The 22921-nt window shown below is 40.1% G+C and overlaps 1 protein-coding gene across 1 annotated transcript in view; it reads left to right on the top strand.

Moving 5' to 3' along the window:
* Window positions 1-22921, top strand: part of LOC147660758 (uncharacterized) — an 80048-nt gene that overhangs the window by 34057 nt on the left and 23070 nt on the right. The window contains exons 3-7 of the mRNA XM_086951480.1: window positions 9235-9351; window positions 13582-13790; window positions 15499-15646; window positions 21263-21946; window positions 22153-22274. Of these exons, the coding sequence (XP_086807606.1) occupies window positions 9235-9351; window positions 13582-13790; window positions 15499-15646; window positions 21263-21946; window positions 22153-22274 (1280 nt within the window). The remainder of the gene's footprint in view (window positions 1-9234; window positions 9352-13581; window positions 13791-15498; window positions 15647-21262; window positions 21947-22152; window positions 22275-22921) is intronic.

Below are 22921 nucleotides of genomic sequence, written 5' to 3'. Positions count from 1 at the left end.
GGGATGAATTTATTGAGGGGCCCCACGCCCCCACATCCAAGGAGTGTGGCTTAGAAGAGGGGGAGGGAGGCTGCCTAGGTTAAGGCAGGCCCAGCCAGGAGCAGCAGGAGTGGTGGCACGTGATCCAAAGGACGCAGTGGGAGTGAGGTATTAAGTTAAGTTTATTTTTAATTTTATTGACATTACTGTGTCGCTCCCCCCTTGCGCCGCCCCACCCCCCAACCCCCCCACCCCCTCTTGCCAGCCGCGACGGGACCCCTGGAACGGAAGGACTCTGAGGCCCAGAGAACTGAAGGATGTAAGGAGAGAAAAAGAGGACCCCATTTATTTATTATTAACTAAAAACAGGGAGGCAGAAAAAGAATGATGTCCCCGGTCACCGCCATGGTCCAAGTCTAGTGCTACGGAGCTCAAGTCAAGTGTAGGTAGCTCTGCGCAGCCCGCATCCGATGCTGACTGCGCGGCTCACATCCGAGTCTGAAGGAGAAGCACCTGCTGTGGCTCTCAGGGCCGGGCCGATGCTGCACGCACAGTGGCGGCTCCGGCGCTGTGAGGCTCAGGTACGGCTCTGCGGCGGGATTCGGGCATGAGCTGTCTGTGTGATATACAGGCCCAGGGCTAGAAGAGGAAGAGAAGGCGCGCTAGGAATAGACACAAAAATGCCCGGATTAAAAGTTTAAACACTTCAATTCAGCACAGCAACTTCCCCACCCATTCCTTCCTTCTCATTCTTGGGATTGTATTTAGATGTTGTTACAAGATATAAAAGTTGTGTTAAGTGTGCGTATAGTGGACTTCGACAAGTTTATCACACACATTCTATTTTTCTAACCAATTTTCCTAATGCAAACTTTTAAGAAAATTCTTGCAAAATGTGCGTGGTGAAAAGTAAAACAATTCAAGAGTTTGGGAACTCCACAAAACGTGTAGTCCGACTCTCGCTTCTGGAGGAAACCCCTTTTGCACAGGAATTGGGAATACAACGGGACATGCCCTAAAGTCGACTCTCAAAATCCTGATAACTGAAAGTGCAACAACAATTACTGAATTAGTAAGACGCTGTAACGCCCTAGGAATACATGTGTACACAGCTGGTGCTACAGGGGATTTACATACCACCTGATAGTTAAGTGGCATAGCAGGGTGCCTTTGGCCCTATTGTGTGAATGCTAATGAGCCCCCAGACCACTGCAGATAGATGGGAATATCCTTCATTATTCAGGATGCAGTGGGCGCCACCGGCCAATGGCCCTGGTGCCACCGCACCTGCTGCGCCATTGGCAGAATGCTAGCTCATGTGCGAGGCTTATGTCAATCCTGCTCAGACAACCAGCCTCTTTATTCGTCTGGGATAATTCATGTGACATTACATAGCTCACTAGTGCCTGTTTAATTGAAGTGTGTAGTGTAATATCACATGCAACAGTACAGTAAAGTATCACACCTTGGAGAGCAATAGGCCCTACTTATTATCCATGGGGGATATATTTACTCTTACTCTGCCAACTGCTGCCGCCTAAACGTAACGAGTAGTTAACAGGTGCAATATACCACACCTAATCTCGCTGCTGAGTGAAGTAGAAACACCTTCATTACTTAGGCACTCTCAACACACAAACATCACAAAGAACACAGGTGACAACACACGAGTGCTATTTCATTCAAAATAAGCATTTACATCTATGTATTGCCTTTGTTAATGTTTATTCTTTATTTTAGTGTCCCCTCCCACGAGCTCTGTCACCTGCTGCACTGGTGCAGCAGGAGCATTGACACCGATGCTCAGTGTGTGATAGTTCACCCTTATTTATTTATTTTCCAACAAAACAGGAGGTGGGTCTGGTAATTTCAGTTCTTACATTAGGGCAATTAAGGAACCAGAGTCTCCGTAGGGAGTAGGGGGGCATTTAACAGGAATTGAGCCTGACAGCTGTGCACGAATCTAAAAACTGCCACTGATAAAACACAGCTCAACAATGGGCGTTTTCTCCTCCGCGAAGTGCAATGATTGGCACTGGCGGACTCAAAGGAGGTCCATCATAGATTCATGGATTCGGGATAAGTCGTGAGGGGGTGACACCACGAGTTACCCGCACTGGGTGACACCAACGCTAGTGACACCGCTGATAGGAGGGAAATAGTGAACTGTAGGGTACAGGAGGGCCACACAACCATAGGGTGCAAGAAGGGAGACAGGGCCGAGGGGAGCACAGATAGACAGACAGCCATAACAGGTCCCAGGACCGATCGGTGCAGGACAACAAGAGAACTGAAAGTTCCAGAGTCCCAAAGAAGCTCATGGTGCTGGGAGAGAGAGAGAACCGAAAGTCGCAAGGGCCCCGAGAACCAAAGAGTGCAGGGGCCAAGAGAACTGAAGGGCCCAGTGGTGAGTAGAACCGATGGGTGGAGGGGCCCAGAGAACCGAAGGGTGCACGGGTCGGGGAACTGAAGGGTAGAGGGGTTTAGAAAACTTTAAAGAGAGCAAATGGAACCAAAAGTTGTAGAGGGGGAAAGGTGAAAGCTGCATAGGCCCACTGTACTAAAGGGAGTGGGGCGACAGAGAAAGAGAGGGAGTGAAGATCCGAAGGCTCAAGTAAGAGAACTGCAAGATGCAGAGGGAGGGGGTGAGAGAACCCAAGGGCAAGGGTGGAGGGGCCTAGCGTACCAGAGGATGCAAGGAAAGAGAGAGTGAGATGAATGGGCCGTGGGCACAGAGAAACAGAGAGTGCAGGAGGGAGACTGAAATGGAGGCCCCAGGGAGAGAGGCCCAAAGGGTCCCAAGAAGGAAGGTGAAGGGCCCAGGGCTAGGAGAACTGAACGGCCCAGAGACCCAGAGCATCCCATGGTGCAGGAAGAGGTACAAGGACGCTGAGAATAGAAGGTTACAGAGGCCAGGAGAATCCAAGGGTGTAGAGGGGCACAGAGAACTGAAGCATAAAGGGCGAAGAGAAGCGAATAGCGCAGAGAAAAGCACAGGGAGGAAACAGTACAAAAGAGGGCAGAGGGTAAGGACAAGGGAACAAAGTGTGTGCGGAACAAGAGTTCTGAATCATGAAAGGGCACAGAGACTGTTGGTTTGTTTCCAGTTCAAACATGTCTGACTGCCGTCCACTTTTCCTCGTCATGACAGACTCACATGGATTCAGTTATCAGCCAGGGGGTAATGCCGAAAACACTCACGCACCTCTGGCGTGGACAGATGCAGATTGTTCAGCATAGGCTAGTGAACTCCGAGCACGAACGAGTGCGCTCTTAACAGCTGCTTGCACACAAGGATCTGAAATTAACCCATTTTTCTGACACTATACTGAGCGGAATGTGTGGAACACAAAATGAAGAAAGGCTGAGATAAATCACCTCCATGATATCTTCAGACCCTGAGAATAAATCCAGATTCGAGCTCAGCAAACCGGTTTTACTGCAGAACAGTGGCGAGCTGCAACTCCAAACACTTGTACACGTTTGCAACTTCAGTAATGTTCTCGCTGCCGGGCTTTGAATGTGCTGTGTAGAGGTTGAGTGCTGTTGGATGGGAACACTGAAAGAAATTCAAATGTACTACAACGAGTTAATCTGCAATTGTTAAGGTTGGTTGGGAGCTGGGAATTGGGAAATTGGCATTTATTGATCAAATCACTCCAAGGTTTGTGGCAAATATTTATTGCTTTTCAGCATCAGTAAAAAGAGTTTACAACTGAGCTGTAAAGTGAGTGTGTGCTTTTAATTGTAAGTGTGTGTATATATATAGCCTTTACTACCCCTGACCAGGTATGGAAGGGACTGTTATGTTAAACAAAATATGCATTAATAGTACACTGTTAGCTCGGAATCTTGCGTACCCCAAACACATGATGCATATAACTTATAAGGGAACGATTTTCAGTATGTGTAGCTGACTTCCTTATGTATTTATATCTGTATTGCTGCACCAAGCACAATACATAGATAGTTCAGTGTGCAACTTACTGTAGGTTAGGCTGCATGTCACACACATATTTTACAGCATTTTAGTTTTAGAAACACGGGCACCTATGCTCGGAGCAGTGGGCGGCATGACCTTGGGTATACTGAATAAGCAGCTACCTTTGTTGTTGAGGGATATCGCTTTAAAAATGTATTCAACAAAAGCAGGGACTGTGGGGCGGGTTTCACGACGTCCACGTACAAGCCCCAAAATGACTAGTAAGCAAAGAGAGTACGAAGTTCCTCTGTGTGTGGTTGGTAGAGGACCAAGATGGGGCAAAGCATAGTGAGTCCAACGGGACCACTCCGTGTTTGCAGGGACAAGGGAGGGGGGATTCCCTTATCATAACTAGGGCTCTCACACACCCAGCAAGCTAGGTGTCATGCTTCAACATATGAGCCTGCCCCTCGTCAGGTCGGCGCTGCAATACCTGACGGGCACCCAAACCGTTGGCTCCTTGTCGGGGATCTTTTGTTCCTGCCGGTGTCGGTGGCAGGGTAGGTCTTAAGGCAAGAAGCGTTAACTCGCTGGACCCAACTAGTGTCCTTTTTCATACCGCCGACTCACTGTAGCGAGTATATCTCACATACAGACCAGGTCAACTACCTGGGTTCTGGGTACGTATAATTTTACTTACCTCTTTATTGTAGATAGCGTTTTATTCAATCTTGAGGAAGTGCCCTGATCCATACGGCAATAATGGCACAAAACATGTTGATCACTTGAGAGCTGGACATACACTACTAGATACATCATTACTAGTCCTGTGCCCCTCTCACTCTTTCAACTAGGCAGTTTACCACTCCCAATAAAATTGTTTTAGGACTAACACCCACTGCACCCACCGGCAGGAACAAAAGATCCCCGACAAAGAGCCCCGGTTTGGGTGCCCTTCAGGTATTGCAGCACAGACTTTTCTTTCAAGTTCCTAATAAGATGCACTGTACTGAGGTAAATTCACCACCGAGTACATTTGCCTCCCAATTTACTGCTAATAAGCAGTAAATGCAGTGGTGATGAACAGTTCTCAAAAAGGCGGTGATGGTCAGTGGCATGATGTCACTAAACTCATAGGCCATTTATTAAAACCATTCTGGTGAACACAATGATCCAACAAATGATAAAATTCATGCAGTAGGAAAGTGCGGTAAGGCCTTTACATCCATCTTTGGAAATTCTTGACCCTTTTGTGTATCTTGACAAACATTGTTTATGTTATCTTTTGTTTTTTTATAGTGAGTAATTTAAACATCAAATTGTTATAGCAGTGAAATTTAGGCTACATGGAAAGTCAATTCATTGTCTTTTTTGGGATAACTGAAGCTACACATGGGAATTTTGACTGCTCCCGTAAAAGAAATGACATAGATTCTAACAGAAATTGACGGTGTTCAAAATAAGATATTGATAATATCTTGACTAAATTTGTTTCCCAAATGTTAGTTCCATTTTTTTTTGATCAAATGTGTTTTTATTGGCATCTCAGTAAAACAATGCATACAGTGGACAACCGAATTCCCAGCAGTCCCCGCATCCCCAGTGGCGGTCATTACCCCTAAGTTCCAGCTCCTGGTGTCTGGTGTTATGAATCCATGGATGCAGATGAGGGTGATCCTCAACATTATGATGCACATTAATCTATTCCCCCTAACCCCACTCATGTCCCCTCCACCATCCCCCGTCCCCCCTGTTCCATTTTTTAAGTTGTTTTGAACTTATACCCTTATGACTATTTACTACTATGCTAGTACTGTGAACGATGGATGCAGGTGTGCCCTGTCTTTTTTGTGTGCAGCAGTGCAATATTTTTGAAGTAAGATCCATAATATGGATCTTATGGACTTATCCAAAAGTCACAATGTTTGATAGACCAAGTAATGCGTTATTGTTGTCACTATAAATACATAGTTTAATTAAATAAAAGATTGGTGGTCATTGGTATAGCAGGAGGGTGTTTTAACATACACAAACACACTCTTGGCGGGAACATTATGATCGCGGACGGACTTGCGTCCGTCCGCGACCATAGAGGAGTAGGGAACCTCCGCATGGCATGCGGAGTTCCCTCGTGTTCTATTAGGATGTGACCGCCACCCTGGCTGTCACATCCTCTATTATTAACATTGCGGCGGGTGCGGCTTCAAGCATTGCATTTGTATGCAGAAAGCATGCGGTGCGGTGACTGCCGATTTCTGCATACAAATGCAGGGGGGTAACATGGGTACCCCCCATGTGCACCCGCCACCCTACCTTCAGCCAGGGGGCCCGCAACGGGGCCCCGCAGTGAAGATCCACATGCTTTTCCACGGCGTAAAACCCGCCGCGGAAAAGCATGTTTTTAAACACATCCTAATATGGCTGGCGATGTCTGAGAGACACCGCCACCATATTAGGGATTTTCCACCGCGGTTGTAAGGCAACCGCTGCAGAAAAGCTGCGGACAGAAAACAGGACCCACCAGCCATCCTAATATGGAGGTGGGTCTTTGGTGCGTCCGCAGCGGATTTTCCGCATCCTCCGGGACGGCGTTGACTTTGCCGGCCCAGAGGATGCGGAAAATCCGCAATCCTAATCAACCCCTTAACTTGGTGTAAGAAATCTCAAAAAACATACAGTTATGTAAACTAATATATATGCATGGTGTTTTGCTTTAATTATCGTATCTAAACATAAGAGTAATGAATATAAAATATTTTAGATATATTCTTTTACCATTTTTAAAAAAACTGTGATACTAATAAATAATACAGCTATTATGGATGATGAATCTGTGTCAACTATACAGACACCATTTGTTGGTAGTGTGCTCAATACCAATCGTGTTGATCAGCATGCAGAGAAGGTTTACCATTCTAAAAATTAAGTTTGCATATATACTACATCTAAAAAAATAGTATACCCTTCTCAGAAAAAAGATGAATAACACAAACAGACAATTTTTTAAGCAATTAGCAATAGGACACAGGAAAACATGGCATAGCATAGTGCACCGTGATATACAATTAAAATAGCATAATGATTCACACATCAAAAAATTCCAAACTAACAATATGTTGTGGTTTCATTAATAATAGTTACAATTAAGAAAGGCATTTACCTTATGTCATAGTATTGAACCATTCCTGGCTATTAAGTGTTGGCTATTGTCAAGTTAGAAAAGAACAAGGAAACTAAACTTTTTTTAGCCTTGAGTGCTTGATAGAAGATATAACTAATGCAAGGTTGGATAGTATTTCATTAATGTCATTTGCTATAATTGTTTTTTAGATAGGGGTGTTTATAATAATTTATGTCTTATTTTTCCCCTTTGAATAAGGTATATATGTTTATGTGAAGATTTGTCCCATTTGTGCTAGCCCGGTACGGTACCAAGATTATACATCAGGATTTCACAATTTTAATGACAAGATATTTTTGACGATTCCTCTGTGTGTTCTTATGACCTCTTCATTTCAGGTACTGTGTGTGTTTGTGTGTGTGTTTGTGAATATGTGTCCTTGTGTGTGCATGTGTACCACTATGTGTGTGTGTATTTGTATGTGTTTTTTACACTAGTCAACACTATTTCAAGTATTCAACAAGTACATGCCCATTTAATTAAATTTCACATTGTGATGCGTAATACTACTTTAAAAAATTGATTTACGATTTAACGTTATACCAAATATAGTGATTGCAATATCTTTACTTGTACAGTTAATTCACTGTGGACAGGATTCCCATCCTCTAACTCAACATTGATACTCTCTTGAACTTTCAATTGGACAGAGCAGTACATATGTTTTAATCATCTAGTTATAGGTTTTATGTTAATCTTGAATATATTAATTTTGGATTTTGAAAAATGAATTATGAAACATGTATAAAACGAACAGCTTCAATTTAACTACTTAAAATTAGCTTCAGTTTAATGTTTTTAAAATCAATTTCTTTCTTGGTACAGAATCCTTTGTTTTAAACATTCTCAGCGATATTATTACAAGCCAATTATATTTATGGCACTGTTTTATGAAAAAAATGATGGGAAATTGATTGTGGAAATCAATTTTTTTTTCAATTTCTTTAAAGCAAAAGTATTAAGTCAGAAACGTGTTTGGCAAATACTTCAAACATTGCTTATAAAGATGCTGATTGTTGTGTGTCATCAACGGTTAAAGATCTCAATAATTTTATTTGGAGGGAATACGTTTATCTTGACTTCTAAGTCAAAAACCTTTTCTTTATCATTCAATATGTTGCTGAGGATGTGCGTGATAATTAACACATTTCATAACCTTTGTTGTATTTAATATTAGGATGTGATAGTCTGTGGTTAATATTTAAATAACAAATGAAAAATAATAACAGATTATGTTAGTAATATTTAGCATACTTTATACTCAATAGAACCACACAGCAATTGGACGTTTCCTAACTACAATGGAAGATTTCATGGGGATAAAATTTCATCAAGACTCTCTTAGAAAGGCATTCTTCCATTTCGCAGCAATGAGGAAGTATTCTTACAACTTCTATTGCATTAGATGTGGACACCATCCGGCAATTTTAGTTGGTGATGCAAACTGGAAGCTGTCATTTGATATTCCTAGTAAGTAATCATTTAATTTCCCATAAGCCATTGATAATAGTATAAACTCTCAGTTTCTACTTCTTCCTGGTATTCTGCAATTTACGGTGAAAGTAAAAGCACTGTGAGTTATCTCTCTTTTGGTCACTAATCATATTGACTGCCCGTATCAATATGTCTATTTGTGTATCAATTTAAAATTGAAAACATTCAAATGCGGTATTTGATACAATCTAATGGAATTAGCATTACAGAACATTGTTATTTAATGGCTTGGTCATTTAATTTCATGCTACCATTTTGTTTGCTCATTTCACCTACTTTAATCTATTATTTATTATAGGTCAGCATACAATTTATATTGCAGGCCATGCACGTTTCACCCTAGCAATAAAATGTCATACATGGTCAGTTTATGAACAGTGGCTTGTGTACTTTGAAGTATGAAGTATGAAGTATGATCACTCATTTGTTGTTAATATTTATACTAAGTTTTTCAAGCTAGATAGCAAAATGATTTGGTGTTACAACATTTTTCAGTTATCCACATTTTTTTTGGGATGCTGAAATTACAATAATTAAGGAACACTTTGATCATCATGGCCACCTGATCCATTCTTTGAGAATTGAACTCACATAAATATAATAAATTCTATACTAATCAGAGTATATCTAAAGTGCTACATTTATATTTATTTCCCAGTTCATCTTTTCAAAAGACCCATACTGCATGATCAAAAAGAGGAGGAATTACAAGTCGACATTGAAAAATCTTGGGAAAATATTGAGTACAGAATTATTGCTAGCGGTATTTGTGATGGTAAGTATTTTGTTTTTTTAATCTGAAAATAGGCGTAATTTAAAAATGTACTTAGAATATAGTTTTATCAAGATAAAGGTAGGATTTCGGCTGTTATTTTCAAAAAGTGTTACTGTACATGTCATAGCACAAGAAAATCCATCCGATGCATTGAGAAACATTAACAAAGGCAAACCTCAATGTCACATTCTCAGTAATCATACAGTGGTGCCTATGCATGTTCCATATATGTAAATTTCACCATAAATGTATTTGTTTCTAAGATGTATTGATACTGCTATGAATGTATGCCTTCTTACATAAGGCTCAAGTGATAAATAACTTAAATACAACATTCATTTGCTAATATTAACTGTGATGGTGTATTTTATGTATTGACATGCAAACAGTATTTTTAAAAACAATATGTAGAGCTATCAACTATTCTAAGTAGAATTATGAATTTGAAAAATTAGGGAAACAAGCTTTTTCTATTGAAATAAAATGCACATCCCACAAATATTTTTGGAGAAAAAAAGAAGAGTGAACACCTTGGGTTACTGTGCCTTCCCTTTCTTATGCATGATGAGATGGAACCAAATATCTTACACAGTGTGTATCCATGTCCAAGTGTTTGAAGTAGCACACCATGTATTTTGATTACTATTGGAATGGGTTATTAGGATTTTTACATTGGAGAGGTGTCTCCTTTATTAATCATGTTTTTTCAATGGTTTCAACTGTTATTTTAATATTTATACAATGAGATTTATATGAGGTTTTTTAATGTCCAAAACTATATATCCTTGGGAAAAATATATTTGTTTTGTAATATTTTTCATTTGTCTTTTAGACAATGTAATTTTCAATGGGTTTCATAGTGCTGAAAGTTATGTAAACATGTATTTTCATTTTAATCGGATAGGTTAGCATATCAAATATTCCATCGAAGATGTAGTACTACATGTTGTCAAATTTATCTAGTCATTCCTACATTGCACATCATTTAAAGTTATGGTATCGACATCATTTTGTAGAAAGATGACACCCAGCTCGTCATCAAAGTCATAAAAAAAAACAGCCTCCACCGGCACAAGCTACCACAAATGCTTGACAAGCATCAACGACTGTATAAAGAAAAACTGCCTACAGCTCATAATAGACAAGACAGAACTGGTCATATTGTGAAAAAACAATTCCCAGAGGAATGAAACCTAGTAGCCTGTTGAGCTTGTACCCACTCCTCCACACAACATCACCAGACGTCGCCTTCCTCACGGAAACATGGATGAACACCTCCTCATCCCCCGACATCACCATAGCCATCCCAGAAGGCTACAAGATCCCCCGGAGTGACCGCATCAACTTAACCGGAGGAGGCATCGCCATCGTCCACAGAAACACCATCCGCATCACGACCAAGTTCGATGACACCCTCACCGCTGCCGAGCACCTTCACTTCCAGATACACATCGACCCCAAGACCACCCTCAGAGGCACCCTCATCTACAGACCCCCGGGACCACGCACACAATTCAGCTAAGACATCGCTGACTTTGTCAGTCCACACGCCCTCACCTCCACAGACTACATCCTCCTAGGGGACCTCAACTTCCACCTGAGAACAACAAGGACTGCAATACTGCCGCCCTGCTGGACAACCTCGCCAACCTCTGAATCAAGCAACTGGTGAACACACCCACCCACTAACCCGGCCACACGCTTCACCCCATCTTGTCCTCCAGCAAGCACATCTCCTTCAGCAACTCAACCGGACTACACTGGACAGACCACAGCTGCGTCCACTTCAGGTTCAGGAGAACCACGACCCAGCAACACCTGCAACAGGTTCCCCGCAGAAGCTGGGGCAAGATCACCGTCGACCGGCTGACCACCGCCCTCAGCCTGAACCCACCCAACAACACGATGGACCCCAACGAGGCAGCCCGCAACATCACTCAGTGGCTCACCAACTGCGCCGACGAACTCGCACCACTGAAGACACCACCCAGCAGACCCTGCAGCAAGAAAGCCTCGTGGTTCACCAGCGAACTCAAAGACTCCAAGAAAACCTGCCGCACCCTCGAGAAAGCCTGGCGCCGCGTCCAGACAGCTTAACACATGACCAGTTCCAGGAGGAGGACAACAGTGGAAACTTCCCAATTTACAGCACCTAATCCCAATAACTCCAAGAAAGTCGGTTCCCACCCCTGAATCGGTAAGGGCAGTATGTGTGCACACTGTCTGACACCCACTGTTACAATGTTAGTTCAATCAAGAACTTCAGGTAAATTATTAAGGCAAAGGTGCACCACACATTATTTTCAAGTGTAACATAAATAATCACATAAGTGGATCTTCTTAGTTGTGAAGTTCTTTTATTCAAAAGTGATGTATAAAACACGGGGTTTATCGCCGACGCATTTTATCCTCTAGGGACTTCTTCAGGGTAAGAATGTAAGTGGTGCCGTCGTCGCTCAGATGTCTCCTGTTTGTTATGTTTCAGAGGTATGGCAAGTTCTATTCCTGACTTGCTGGAGATCTTGATGAGGCCAGTATGGAATATATATATCCCGCAGAAATTGCGTGGCCTTTTCGTCGCTGGTATGCCTTCTGTTTGGTTAATTTCAGAGGGTTCAATCAGTGCTCTTTTGTTTTTTCTTTCTTATATGCACGTTAGAGATCATGGGGTGGCCAGTTTGGAAAGTATGTATCCCGGTCCGAATCAGGACTCGAAAGATGATCAGGGTACCAAGGGCAATATCAAGGGGCTTGTCCAGTCTTCAGGGAACACCCTCTAAGCTGGAACCGCAGCCAAACTCCAGAAAAGACTCCAACGCATTCGGAACGCTTCAGCCCAACTCATCCTGACATCCCAGCCAAATCTCTGCCCACCTGAAAGACCTGCACTGGCTCCCTGTCAACAAGAGGATCACGTTCAGGCTCCTCACCCATGCACACAAGACTCTCCACAACACGGGCCCGAAGTACCTCAACGACTGACTCACCTTCTACACACCCACCCGTCAGCTTTGCTCCGCCAGCCTCGCCCTCGCCTCCGTCCCGCTATCCCGCAGAACTACCATCGGGGGAAGATCCTTCTCCTACCTGGCAGCCAAGACATGGAACACCCTCCCCACCCACCTACGGATGACCCTGGACCTCTCATCAGGAAACCACTCAAGACCTGGCTGTTCTAGCAGTAGCGACCCCCCCCCCCCCTCAGCGCCTTGAGACCCTTACGGGTGATTAGGGCGCTTTACAAATGCTGATTGATTGATTGATTTATTGATACTCCAAAAAAACAACTCCATATGCTTAGCATCATTGGTGGTAGACAGCTCAAAAGGAAATGGCAGATCAACACAGTCTCATACTCCCTCAGCTTCAACACCATACTAACATGCACTGAAAGATCTTACAATGACTCTACGTAAATACCAAGAAAAATATCACCCAAGCACGAGTCACCAGCTGGCTTTACAACGGCAACAAGCTGTATGCAGGATTCACCCCCCAGCACCTAAATTGACTCTAGATGATCCAGAACGCAGTGTCCAGACTCATCCAAAGACTTCCCAAATGGACTCACATCATCCACCACCTCGGGTACTTCCATTCACTACCATCCAAACGAAATACCGATTTGAGATGCTGATATATGCATATTAGACCTCCACGACCAGAGACCAGCTGCATTATCCACCACACTGAACTACCAGCAGCCATCCAGACAACTGTGCTTTGCCTCCATCAATTTTGCTCGCACTCCCGGTATCTGCTGAAGCTGCATCAGAGGATGCTCCTTCTATTATTTTGTTGCCACGCCCTGGAATGGACTTTACTTCCATATTGTACAGCACTCTTTCTCCTTGAAATCAGAAATGAAGTAAAAAAATACCTCTTCAACTGATTGCAGCATGATCCTAGTTCCTGGATACCCTCATGGTGATTAGCCTTGCTTTAACAATCCTGATTGATTGATTTGTTCACATTTTTTTATTTGTTTTTATTACGCACCTGCCCAACAATTATTATTTTTCGCTGTTCTGCTGTCTTCTAAAGGATGCATTTCTATTCAGTTACTATAACCCTAAAATGTCAAATTCAACTATTTTATATTGTACCAAGATGATAACTTAATGAATTCCTAATAAACTTGAAACAATATTTTTGAAGTTAATTATTTTTTAGAAACAAAAAATAAATTGTTTTATATTAATTAATTGTTATTGCCTACTAATGTTTTAGGGAATGATCGGAAAAACCCTTATTGTACACAACTGGACTACTCAAACTTTGTGCCTTGGGTTGGTAGTGCAACCAGGGTGGGCCCTAAGGTGCCAAAAAGTGAAGTGAAGAAAGGGTTGCCATTGAGGTGTAGAGATGAAACTCTTATAAAAGAAGAAGACAAAACAATGAATGAAGATAAAATCTTGCTACTTCTGGAATCAACGCAGGTATTAATTTTAATTGTGTTATACAATTTTCAAAATCAGAGACTTGACATGTTGGTATAAATTGTTTATCAAATTAATTGATCACTCTGTATGGTATCATAATTTCCACGTTATATTTTTTGATTTGTTTTTCAGATGTAATTACAAAGTATGTTATACATATTACTTTGTGTGAAGGGGTTCTTAGAAATGCATTGTTTCAATGTTCATCTAAGTGCACCACAGAGCACTATAAAATTAAGCATCTGGGACAACCAAGACTGTATTGTTTTTTTCTTTTAGTAAGGAATGCATAATAATTATAACTCCTACATTATTTCCATAGCTATTTAAATTATTTTATTAAACATTTTTTAATCACAGGTTCAACAACAAGGTAATTAGTACAATTGAGTGTCTAGCAAGTACATCTCGGAAATGCTACATGTAAAACTAGCCCCTTCTAAAAAAAAAAACTAAACCTGTAATTAGAAGTTGCAGTAGTGGGAATGAGGTTAAAGTGTTAGTTAATAAAAATATTTCAACAATGCAAAAGTTATTTTTCTTTTTACCCGTTATTTGATGACCAATGTAAGTAATAGTGACCTGGTTTCATCTACAATTTTCAATCTAAATTAACATCTACAACCATTTAAGACTTAAGGCCTGCTGTATACATTGGTGCCCAGGGTGTTTCGTTGCAATGCAGACAGAGTTCCATCACCGCTAATACAGTGGTCCGCCCACCAAATCTAATTGCTGTCAGACCATATGTTTGGCACCGGTAATGACTACTCTGTTTCTGCTATTGGCAAAACTTCGCCAAATGACCTGTGCATTGAGGGCTGTTTGAGAAGTGGAAACATGTCTGCCAACATAATGTAGGTGGGCAGACATGGAGTGACTTTTTTACTGTAGTTTGTCAACAGGTGAAACCGTAGTGGTAAGGGAAAATAAAACCATTGTAATGTTTCCCTCTGCCATGATAGACAAATTCTTACATTATATAAAATTGGTGTATTTTTTAATAGGTTTACAAAGAAAATCCCATTTATATATTTTCATTTTGAAGATGAAATAATTAATACTGTTATTTAAAGGGCTACATTATTGCCAGATAGCCCTGTAGCCAACATTAAAATGCATGAGCAATAACCACCATGAGTATGCATCCTGCTAATGCCCCTATACATGGCCGACTGCTTGGCAGTCATGTAGGAATTAAGTTGTGGCCTCTACACCATTGGGACAGACTACATTATGTCTCCATTATGGATCCATGTGCTATCCTCAGAAATAGCACATACTTTCAGGTTATACAATTTTTTCTTAAGATGTTTGTTGCTAATAGGTTTTCAGGTTCATACAAGGCAGCATAATGGACCAATGAAGAAATATTAGGGGTTTTATGTGAAATGTGCATGTAGTGTACCCTACTCTCAATTATATTTCTGAATATCAATTTAGGGGAATTGGATTGATCCTCTGCATTGTGCCTTTGTTTGTGTTCTACATTAAACAAATGACATTTTTTGGAATTAAAAAATTACAATCTAAAGAGGATAATTGTTCAAACTGTTATAGGTAATATGTGTTTGTGAAAAAAAAGAGCAACAGCATGTCTATGAACTGCTTAAAATATTTTAACTACAATTAGCAGAGTAAGTTTATGGTAGTTGCAGATGAAATTAATTATTATAATCAGTCTTAACACACAGTATTTTCATAGGCTACAAATGAAGAACTGATGAATGCGTGCCAAAGTTTGGGTGTTTCTGGAATCGGATCACAATCAGATCTCATAAACAGGCTTCAAGAGCTTGTCCTCTATAAAGAAATTTACCCTAAGATGTTTACAAAATTACAGAAAACAGGAGGTATGCTATATGAATGTAATATCTAAGTTGCAATAGTGTCATACAACCTCAGTATTATAAAACAATTTTGTTTGCATAGAATGATGGGAGAGTTGTGTGTTTCTTGTTTCCATGTCATAAAGTTAACAGTCTGTATTGGTGTGCTTCTGCCAATATTAATAACCCATGACAGTGTCAGCATTTCAAAGTTGAAAATTTTACACAAATTAAATTGATTTTGTATGTTAATAAGCACTTTTTGGAAACAATGTAATTAAAATTGATAACTTTACATGTATTTTGTATACCTTTATTCAATTTCAAAATTGACTAATATTCCCAATGTAAAAAACATCTTCGTTAATTCTGACACAATAAAAATAGTTTACATTGATAAATTATAGTCACTAAATCTTTACAAAAAAATTTAAACATCATCAATTAAAAGTATAATACATATGAGTTTCACAACTATATTTGCACTAATGCAATGTAAAATACGCAACTGCATAAAAGTGTGCAAAATGATGTAACCAAGTGCAAGGTGCCAGATGATAAAGCTGGGCTAGCTACTGGACTTATTGCCACTTGCAATGATCTGCCAGAATAATGAATAGTCTTTTACCATTGCTGCGGCTAACAGATCTTCCCAACCCAGCATTTAAGTTGATTGTTATTATTACCTTGAAGAAATCTGCACACAGTCTACAGACTAAGGTCGCGTTGTCAGTATAGGGATGTAAAAAAAAGACCGTTCTCATGTGAAGAAAAAAAGCAGTTTAACTTACAACAACAGTTACATGTTGTGTTGTGTGCAAAAGCTGCAAATGTGTAAAATATCGTTTAAACTTTTCATACCCTAATGCTAACATAGCAAGGTGTGTAAGCAGAACCCTGTCTTCACTCTCTCTCTCTCTGTATATATATATATATATATATGTATATGTATATGTATATATATATATATATATATACATACATACATACATACATACATATATATATATATAAATTCACTGAAAAAACCATAGGTTTCACACCAGTTATAGTTAGGAATTAGCATTTAAAAAACCTATTAAATTCACTGAAAAAACCATAGGTTTCACACCAGTTATAGTTAGCTGGAAATTTTACTGATATAAAACCATTGAAATTCCCACGTTATAGTTAGTCGGACTCACTATAACTTGCGCGTGCAATGCACTGCTGATGACATCACATATTACATCACTCATGACATGGTCAGTGACATCACTCATGACATCACTGATGACACCATCCAGTGAATATGTGTCTTTCTGAAAAATAAATATTAGTGAGTTATGTTTAAAAATTTAAATACATATATTAGTGTTTCACTTTGTGTATAAGTGGCTACATGTGTTGATAAGTAGCAACATGCGTATGTATATGGGTTATTTGATATTATTATTAGTATCAGTATGAGTGTCTATATGGTTTGGTGGGGGTATTACTTAGCACATAGATGCATGAGTGACTGACTCTTTGTTTGTATGTGTTTTGAAGACAACATATGTACAGGACTGTATGGGTGGATGAGTGTCTATATGTGTTTGTTAGTGAGTGAATGACTGTCTCACTAGTGTCTTTATCAGTAACTACATATGTTTTAATCTGGTATATGTGAATATTGATGTATATAAGTGAGTATATGTGAGAGTAAGAGATTGTAAGAGTTCCTGTTTAAATAAGTATGTGTTTCTATAAGTGATTGTTTAAGAGAATAAATATGTGTAATTTTAAATAGAAGTAAGGTGGAAGTGTGTGTATAACTCTATATTCAAATAAATGGATGTCCAATAGTTTATTTGCACGTGTGAATATGTGTGTGAGTAACTTTTGGATGAATGTCGGTGTGTAACAGGATGTATAGGTGTATCACTTCATATGATGAGTGAGTATATGTATGAGTGACTATATAGAACTGTTGGTGAATGAGTGGATGTGTATATAGATAGTGGAATTACTGAATTGCTTGTTGTAACTGATATAGGTATCTCCATTTTTTTAAAAATTTCAGTTTCTATTTTTGAATATGTGTCTCAAGGGTTACATTATAGTGAAAGGAGGTCTGTCACTATGTCACAAGGATGGTGTCATGAGTGATGTCACTGACCATGTCATGAGTGATGTAATATGTGATGTCATCAGCAGTGCATTGCACGCGCAAGTTATAGTGAGTCCGACTAACTATAACGTGGGAATTTCAATGGTTTTATATCAGTAAAATTTCCAGCTAACTATAACTGGTGTGAAACCTATGGTTTTTTCAGTGAATTTAATAGGTTTTTTAAATGCTAATTCCTAACTATAACTGGTGTGAAACCTATGGTTTTTTCAGTGAATTTCATAGGTTTTTTAAATGCTAATTCCTAACTATAACTGGTGTGAAACCTATGGTTTTTTCAGTGAATTTCATAGGTTTTTTAACTGCTAATTCCTTTGTATATCGAGTTTCTAACCTTTTTTTTTTTTACAATTTGCTGTTTTTTTTTAAGTATTCATTTTTTTTATATAATTTTTTTCTTTTGCGCTCTGGGTGCGCGCTCCGGGAAGCTTTCAGCTAAGCTCTCCTGTAAGCTTCTCCGAGAGCTCATCTGAAAGCGCACCCAGAGCGCAACTGTCGTTCGTGAAAAAAAAATATGAATGAAAAGTTAATAATAATGCAAAACATTTCGTACCATACAAATAAAATTTGTTTTTTTTAATATGGAAAATGATTATGCATTTCTATAAAAGATTGATGACGTCACTTTGGCGCGCAACGTAAGTGCCCTCGGAAGCGCATACGTGCGCGGCGCATAAACGCACGGAAAAGCGCCTACGATCGCGCCACGTTTGCGCCCCGGAAGCGCCTACGATCGCGCTGCGTAAACGCACCCGGAAGTGCTCCGGAGCGCGCAGCGTAAACGCGTCGGGTCATGTGACCCTAAAATAACACTTTTCATTGGTTGCTAACAGTTTTTTTTTACAATGAATGAAATCCCCACCCATTTCCTTCACTTCTTCTTTCACTTTTGTGACTGAAAGACCTGCCTTTTTTGCTGCTCCATATTCCTGGATTCATCATGGCTGCCAGACCATCCAGCAGTGAAGATGACTTCATTGATGAAGAGCCTCCTACCCCAAAGGTGAAGGAACATTTCATCTGGAAATTTTTTAAGTTTCCAGAAGGCCAGAAGAAGGTGAATGCACCAAAAGTAGAGTGCAGGATCTGCAAACAGGTCCTGTCACGGGGTAACCCCCCAAAAAAATACTCTTTTGGCAACTACACCATGATTCGCCATGTGGAGAGGAGGCACCCCCAGTATTTTGCCCGGGAAAGTGTCAGGGCTCTGGCACAGGAGGTTCCCAGAGATGGGGCCTCTACATCAACAGGAGGAGCAACTTCTTCTGGAAGAGAACAATCTCAGGGGCAGGTAGCAAACATTCAACCTGCATTCAACCATGGGGTCGTCAGATGCAGATACTGCAATCAACTCCTCACCTATGGGGAGCAAAGTGTCCTGCTCATGGTTCGGGCATTGGAGAACCATCACTGCCCTTCCCACCCCTAATTTTTTTCTTTTCTTTTTGCTCCTGTTGAGCAGTTTCTATTTCCTGTTTTTGTTCCTCTTCAGTTAAAAGAAGAAAACCAAAAGTTCTTTTCAGAACTACCTCCAATTCTCATCAAAGAGCTATAATCTTAAAAAATGAAGAGTAAGTGAAATATAGTGCATTGATAATTGAAAGGAGAATGAGTAAGAAAGAACAGAAAGGTATGAGAGGTGAAAGGAAGTGAAGTAGGAGGAATGAAAGAAGGTGAGTGTTAGAAAAGAAAGTTATGACACAGTGAATAAACTGGAGTATTTCTGACATATCTGTAAACACAAAAGTAACGCATTGCAGGAGTGCGTCACAAAAGTGACGCAACTCCAGTAATGTGTCCTTTCACATGGAAAAAGCACCATGTGAAAGGTTTGCTGTGAAGCAGGCGCAAGATTTTTGCGCAACTGCATCCTAAAAGTGACGCACTGCGTCATTATTACCAAGCTTTTTGCAAGGAACACCCCCTCTGCATGCATTATACCTGACACTATTTTTTAAAAAGTGACGCATCTAGGTACATGGGTCACTTTTTAAAACTCTGCGCCATATTGTATCTGCAACATGATTCGTCATACATTAAATATGACACATCTGGAATGTCATAAGGAATGCGCACAGAAAAGTGACGCATAACACCAGCAGTGTAATAAAATGTACCTCGTTGCACTATATTTAAAAAGTGACGCATCTAGATAGATGCGTCACTTTTTAAATATTGCATAACAATGCGCATTTTTTTACACCGCTGGTGCGTCACAAAAATTGACGCACAGGAAGCGCAAAACTAACAGCGCAAGGCCTTCATAAATATGGTCCTGGATTTTCCCCGTGCTTCTCCGGTGCGCGTACCATGCGCTTCCCCCGCGCAAAACGAAAAAAAATTTTTAATGCCCTGCAGGACCCTATTTTAGTCCCTACATCAAACCTAGGGGGTCAGAGGGGGTCTACTCTTCCCCCTTATGGTCATTTGCCCCTTTTTTTTTCAAACCCCTTGTGTCTCGATTTTACCGAGACACAAGATGGCGGCCGCTCCGCACTGTTTAGAATGTTTACAGACAACTGAGATCCAATCAGCTTCCTGCGCGCAAGTCGCGTGTCGCGCCTGGAGCGCACTCGGGTGCGCGCACGGGAGAGCGCCTATAGATATATATATTTTTTTGAACCTAAATTACTCAAAATCCACTGGAGCACATATCTTGAGACATAGCAAAGGCACATCGGGCTACCAGTCCCTACAATTTTGCCAAGTTTGGTGGAAATCCATTCAGCCGTTCGGGCTAAAAGTGAAATCGACCGCCCTATGGAAATTAACATGGGGAAAACGCGTTTTGGGACCCCCCTTTTATCTCGGCCCCCGCTTGACGAATCCCCCCCAAACTTTCAGGGAAGGACCGGACCGCCATGAGACCATTTTCCTGAAAATTTCAGGCAGATTCGTCAACCGGCGCCAAAGTTATTCAAAATAGAATGTTGAGATTTAACATTGAAAATTATCCTAACTATAACTACCTACTGGCGACCGCCAGTAGGTAATATATATATATATATATATATATATATATATATATATATATATATATATATATATATATATATATATATATATATAATATCACTTATTTCCAGGATGCTGGAACAGTGTGGTGGCCTATGTTACTTTGCCAAGCAAATCATGATGCATAGCTTTTCATTGTCTTGTAAATATGTTCTTCTTTCATGCAAAAGTGGCGCAATAGCCCATACCATGCGGGTTGCAGTGGATTTTCCATGTTATATCCATGAATTCTCCTGCATTCAAATATTTACAAGTTTTCATAAAACTCGAATGCGTCTTACATTTTGTTACTTTAAAACATTCTCCATCATAAAAGTATAGTAATACTGATTTAAAAAACTATTAATTGATGAATATGTGGTTAACATCTTATCTGATTTAATTTGCAGCATCCCCAAATGTGTTGTGTTTTTGTGAATGCAGAAAAAGTAATGAATAAATAGAAATTGTAATATGTGCTACATTTTTTTCAGGAGGTGTACTACACATGGGCTGCACTCATTCAGTAATTTATTACAGTTCGCCACTGTGGTGGCAAGAATCTGCACGTGATCATGCAGATGGGCTGCTAAGTTTTTTATACCCACCATCAATCTATATATCTGATATTGCTGGTCAGGTTGCTAGACACACCAACAACAGAACAGAGCAACAATTCTTTCAACCCCATGATGGGCGACTATGTGCAGCAACTGAGGAGAATATCCAGAAAGCCACCGATAAGACCCTGAAGATTGAAATTCCTTGGCTTAAAAATGTATTATCTAATGATCCAATGGAATCCATGCAAATGTCTGAGAAGGAATTTTATCAGAAACAGCATTCTATATCTGGCACACATGAACGATTGTCTTTGTATGATCGATTTCACGAAAAGAACCAGAAACGAGCAGAAGAAAAGTTAAGGAGTATAGCTTTAACTCCAGACTTGCTTGGATACATAAACACTGCTGAGGCTGAGCAAGTGAATCGTGCCCTTGCTTCGAACCGTTATTTTGTCTGCGATATGAAAGAGTTGCATTTCTTATTTTCAGTTCGTCTTCTATTTCATTTAAACAATGAAAAAATTAACAAAACTTTTGAAAAGCAAATGAAAAAAATTACATCAGCCAATTTCACTTTACTTTCTGATGGAAGGATTGCACTTGAAGGAGCAGGTAAGATTTATAAAAAAATTCTACTTTTACATGACTGTATATTAATAAACTCATGTATAAAAAATGTCTTTGGAATGGTAATGCAACAGTCCCAGATTACAACACTCAATAATGTGATTAACAATTCATACACTTGCTTTTTATTTCCTTGAAAAGGATTTTGTACTGTATAAAACATATTTATAAAACAACATTTTATTTGGTAGATGAAAAAGAGAACAACAGAAGTAAATCCTTGAAGCAAGAGCTAACACCCAAAGATACATTGAAAGAGAATATGACTCACAGGTTTTCTGATGGACACTTTCTGATTGATTCAAGTGATGAGGTGAATACAAAAAGGAAGGTAGTATTTAAAAATGTTTATGTTGGATACTCTGCCGCAGGTATGATTGACTAATATTGATTAATTCTGTAATGATGCTTTTCCTTAAAAAATAACAAAAGTTTATGGTATCATTGAAAACCGCCTTTTATAAATGTGTTTCTACAGGAAAAAAGATTATTAGTTGAAATGGATGACTACCCGCCTTATGCATAGTCAGCATGTAACTACCACTGTTATTAAAGTTACTAAAACAAAATCCCTTAATAGTTTTGGCACAGAGCAGACAAGCTTAACTTGCAATTGGTGAAGGATATATCTGCACCAAAAGAGTAATACCTTAAAAAGAAAACCCAATAAGAATTAAGATTCAGAAAGCACATTTGAATTAATACAATTACACTAAAATTATAGCAGTCCATTTTTGACAGCCTTTAGACAAGATTCTTTAAATTTATCTGAGATATTGGCTACCAAAAACACTATGGGGGCCCATTACCATGTCAGACGGATTGCCTCCGGCAGGCTGGCGGTGGCTAACGCCGGCCTGGCGGAGGCAATCCTCCAGACATCGCGTGCCTAATTCCACCCGCCATATTAGGATGGCGGGGGGGACAACGGCGGATGAAAACACCGCACTGCACTTTTCG

This window comes from Lissotriton vulgaris, unplaced genomic scaffold, assembly GCF_964263255.1.
Source record: "Lissotriton vulgaris unplaced genomic scaffold, aLisVul1.2 SCAFFOLD_6235, whole genome shotgun sequence".
NCBI classification, from domain to species: domain Eukaryota; kingdom Metazoa; phylum Chordata; class Amphibia; order Caudata; family Salamandridae; genus Lissotriton; species Lissotriton vulgaris.
The sequence above is the reverse complement of the archived record's forward strand: the minus strand, read 5'-3'. Positions and strand labels throughout refer to the sequence as shown.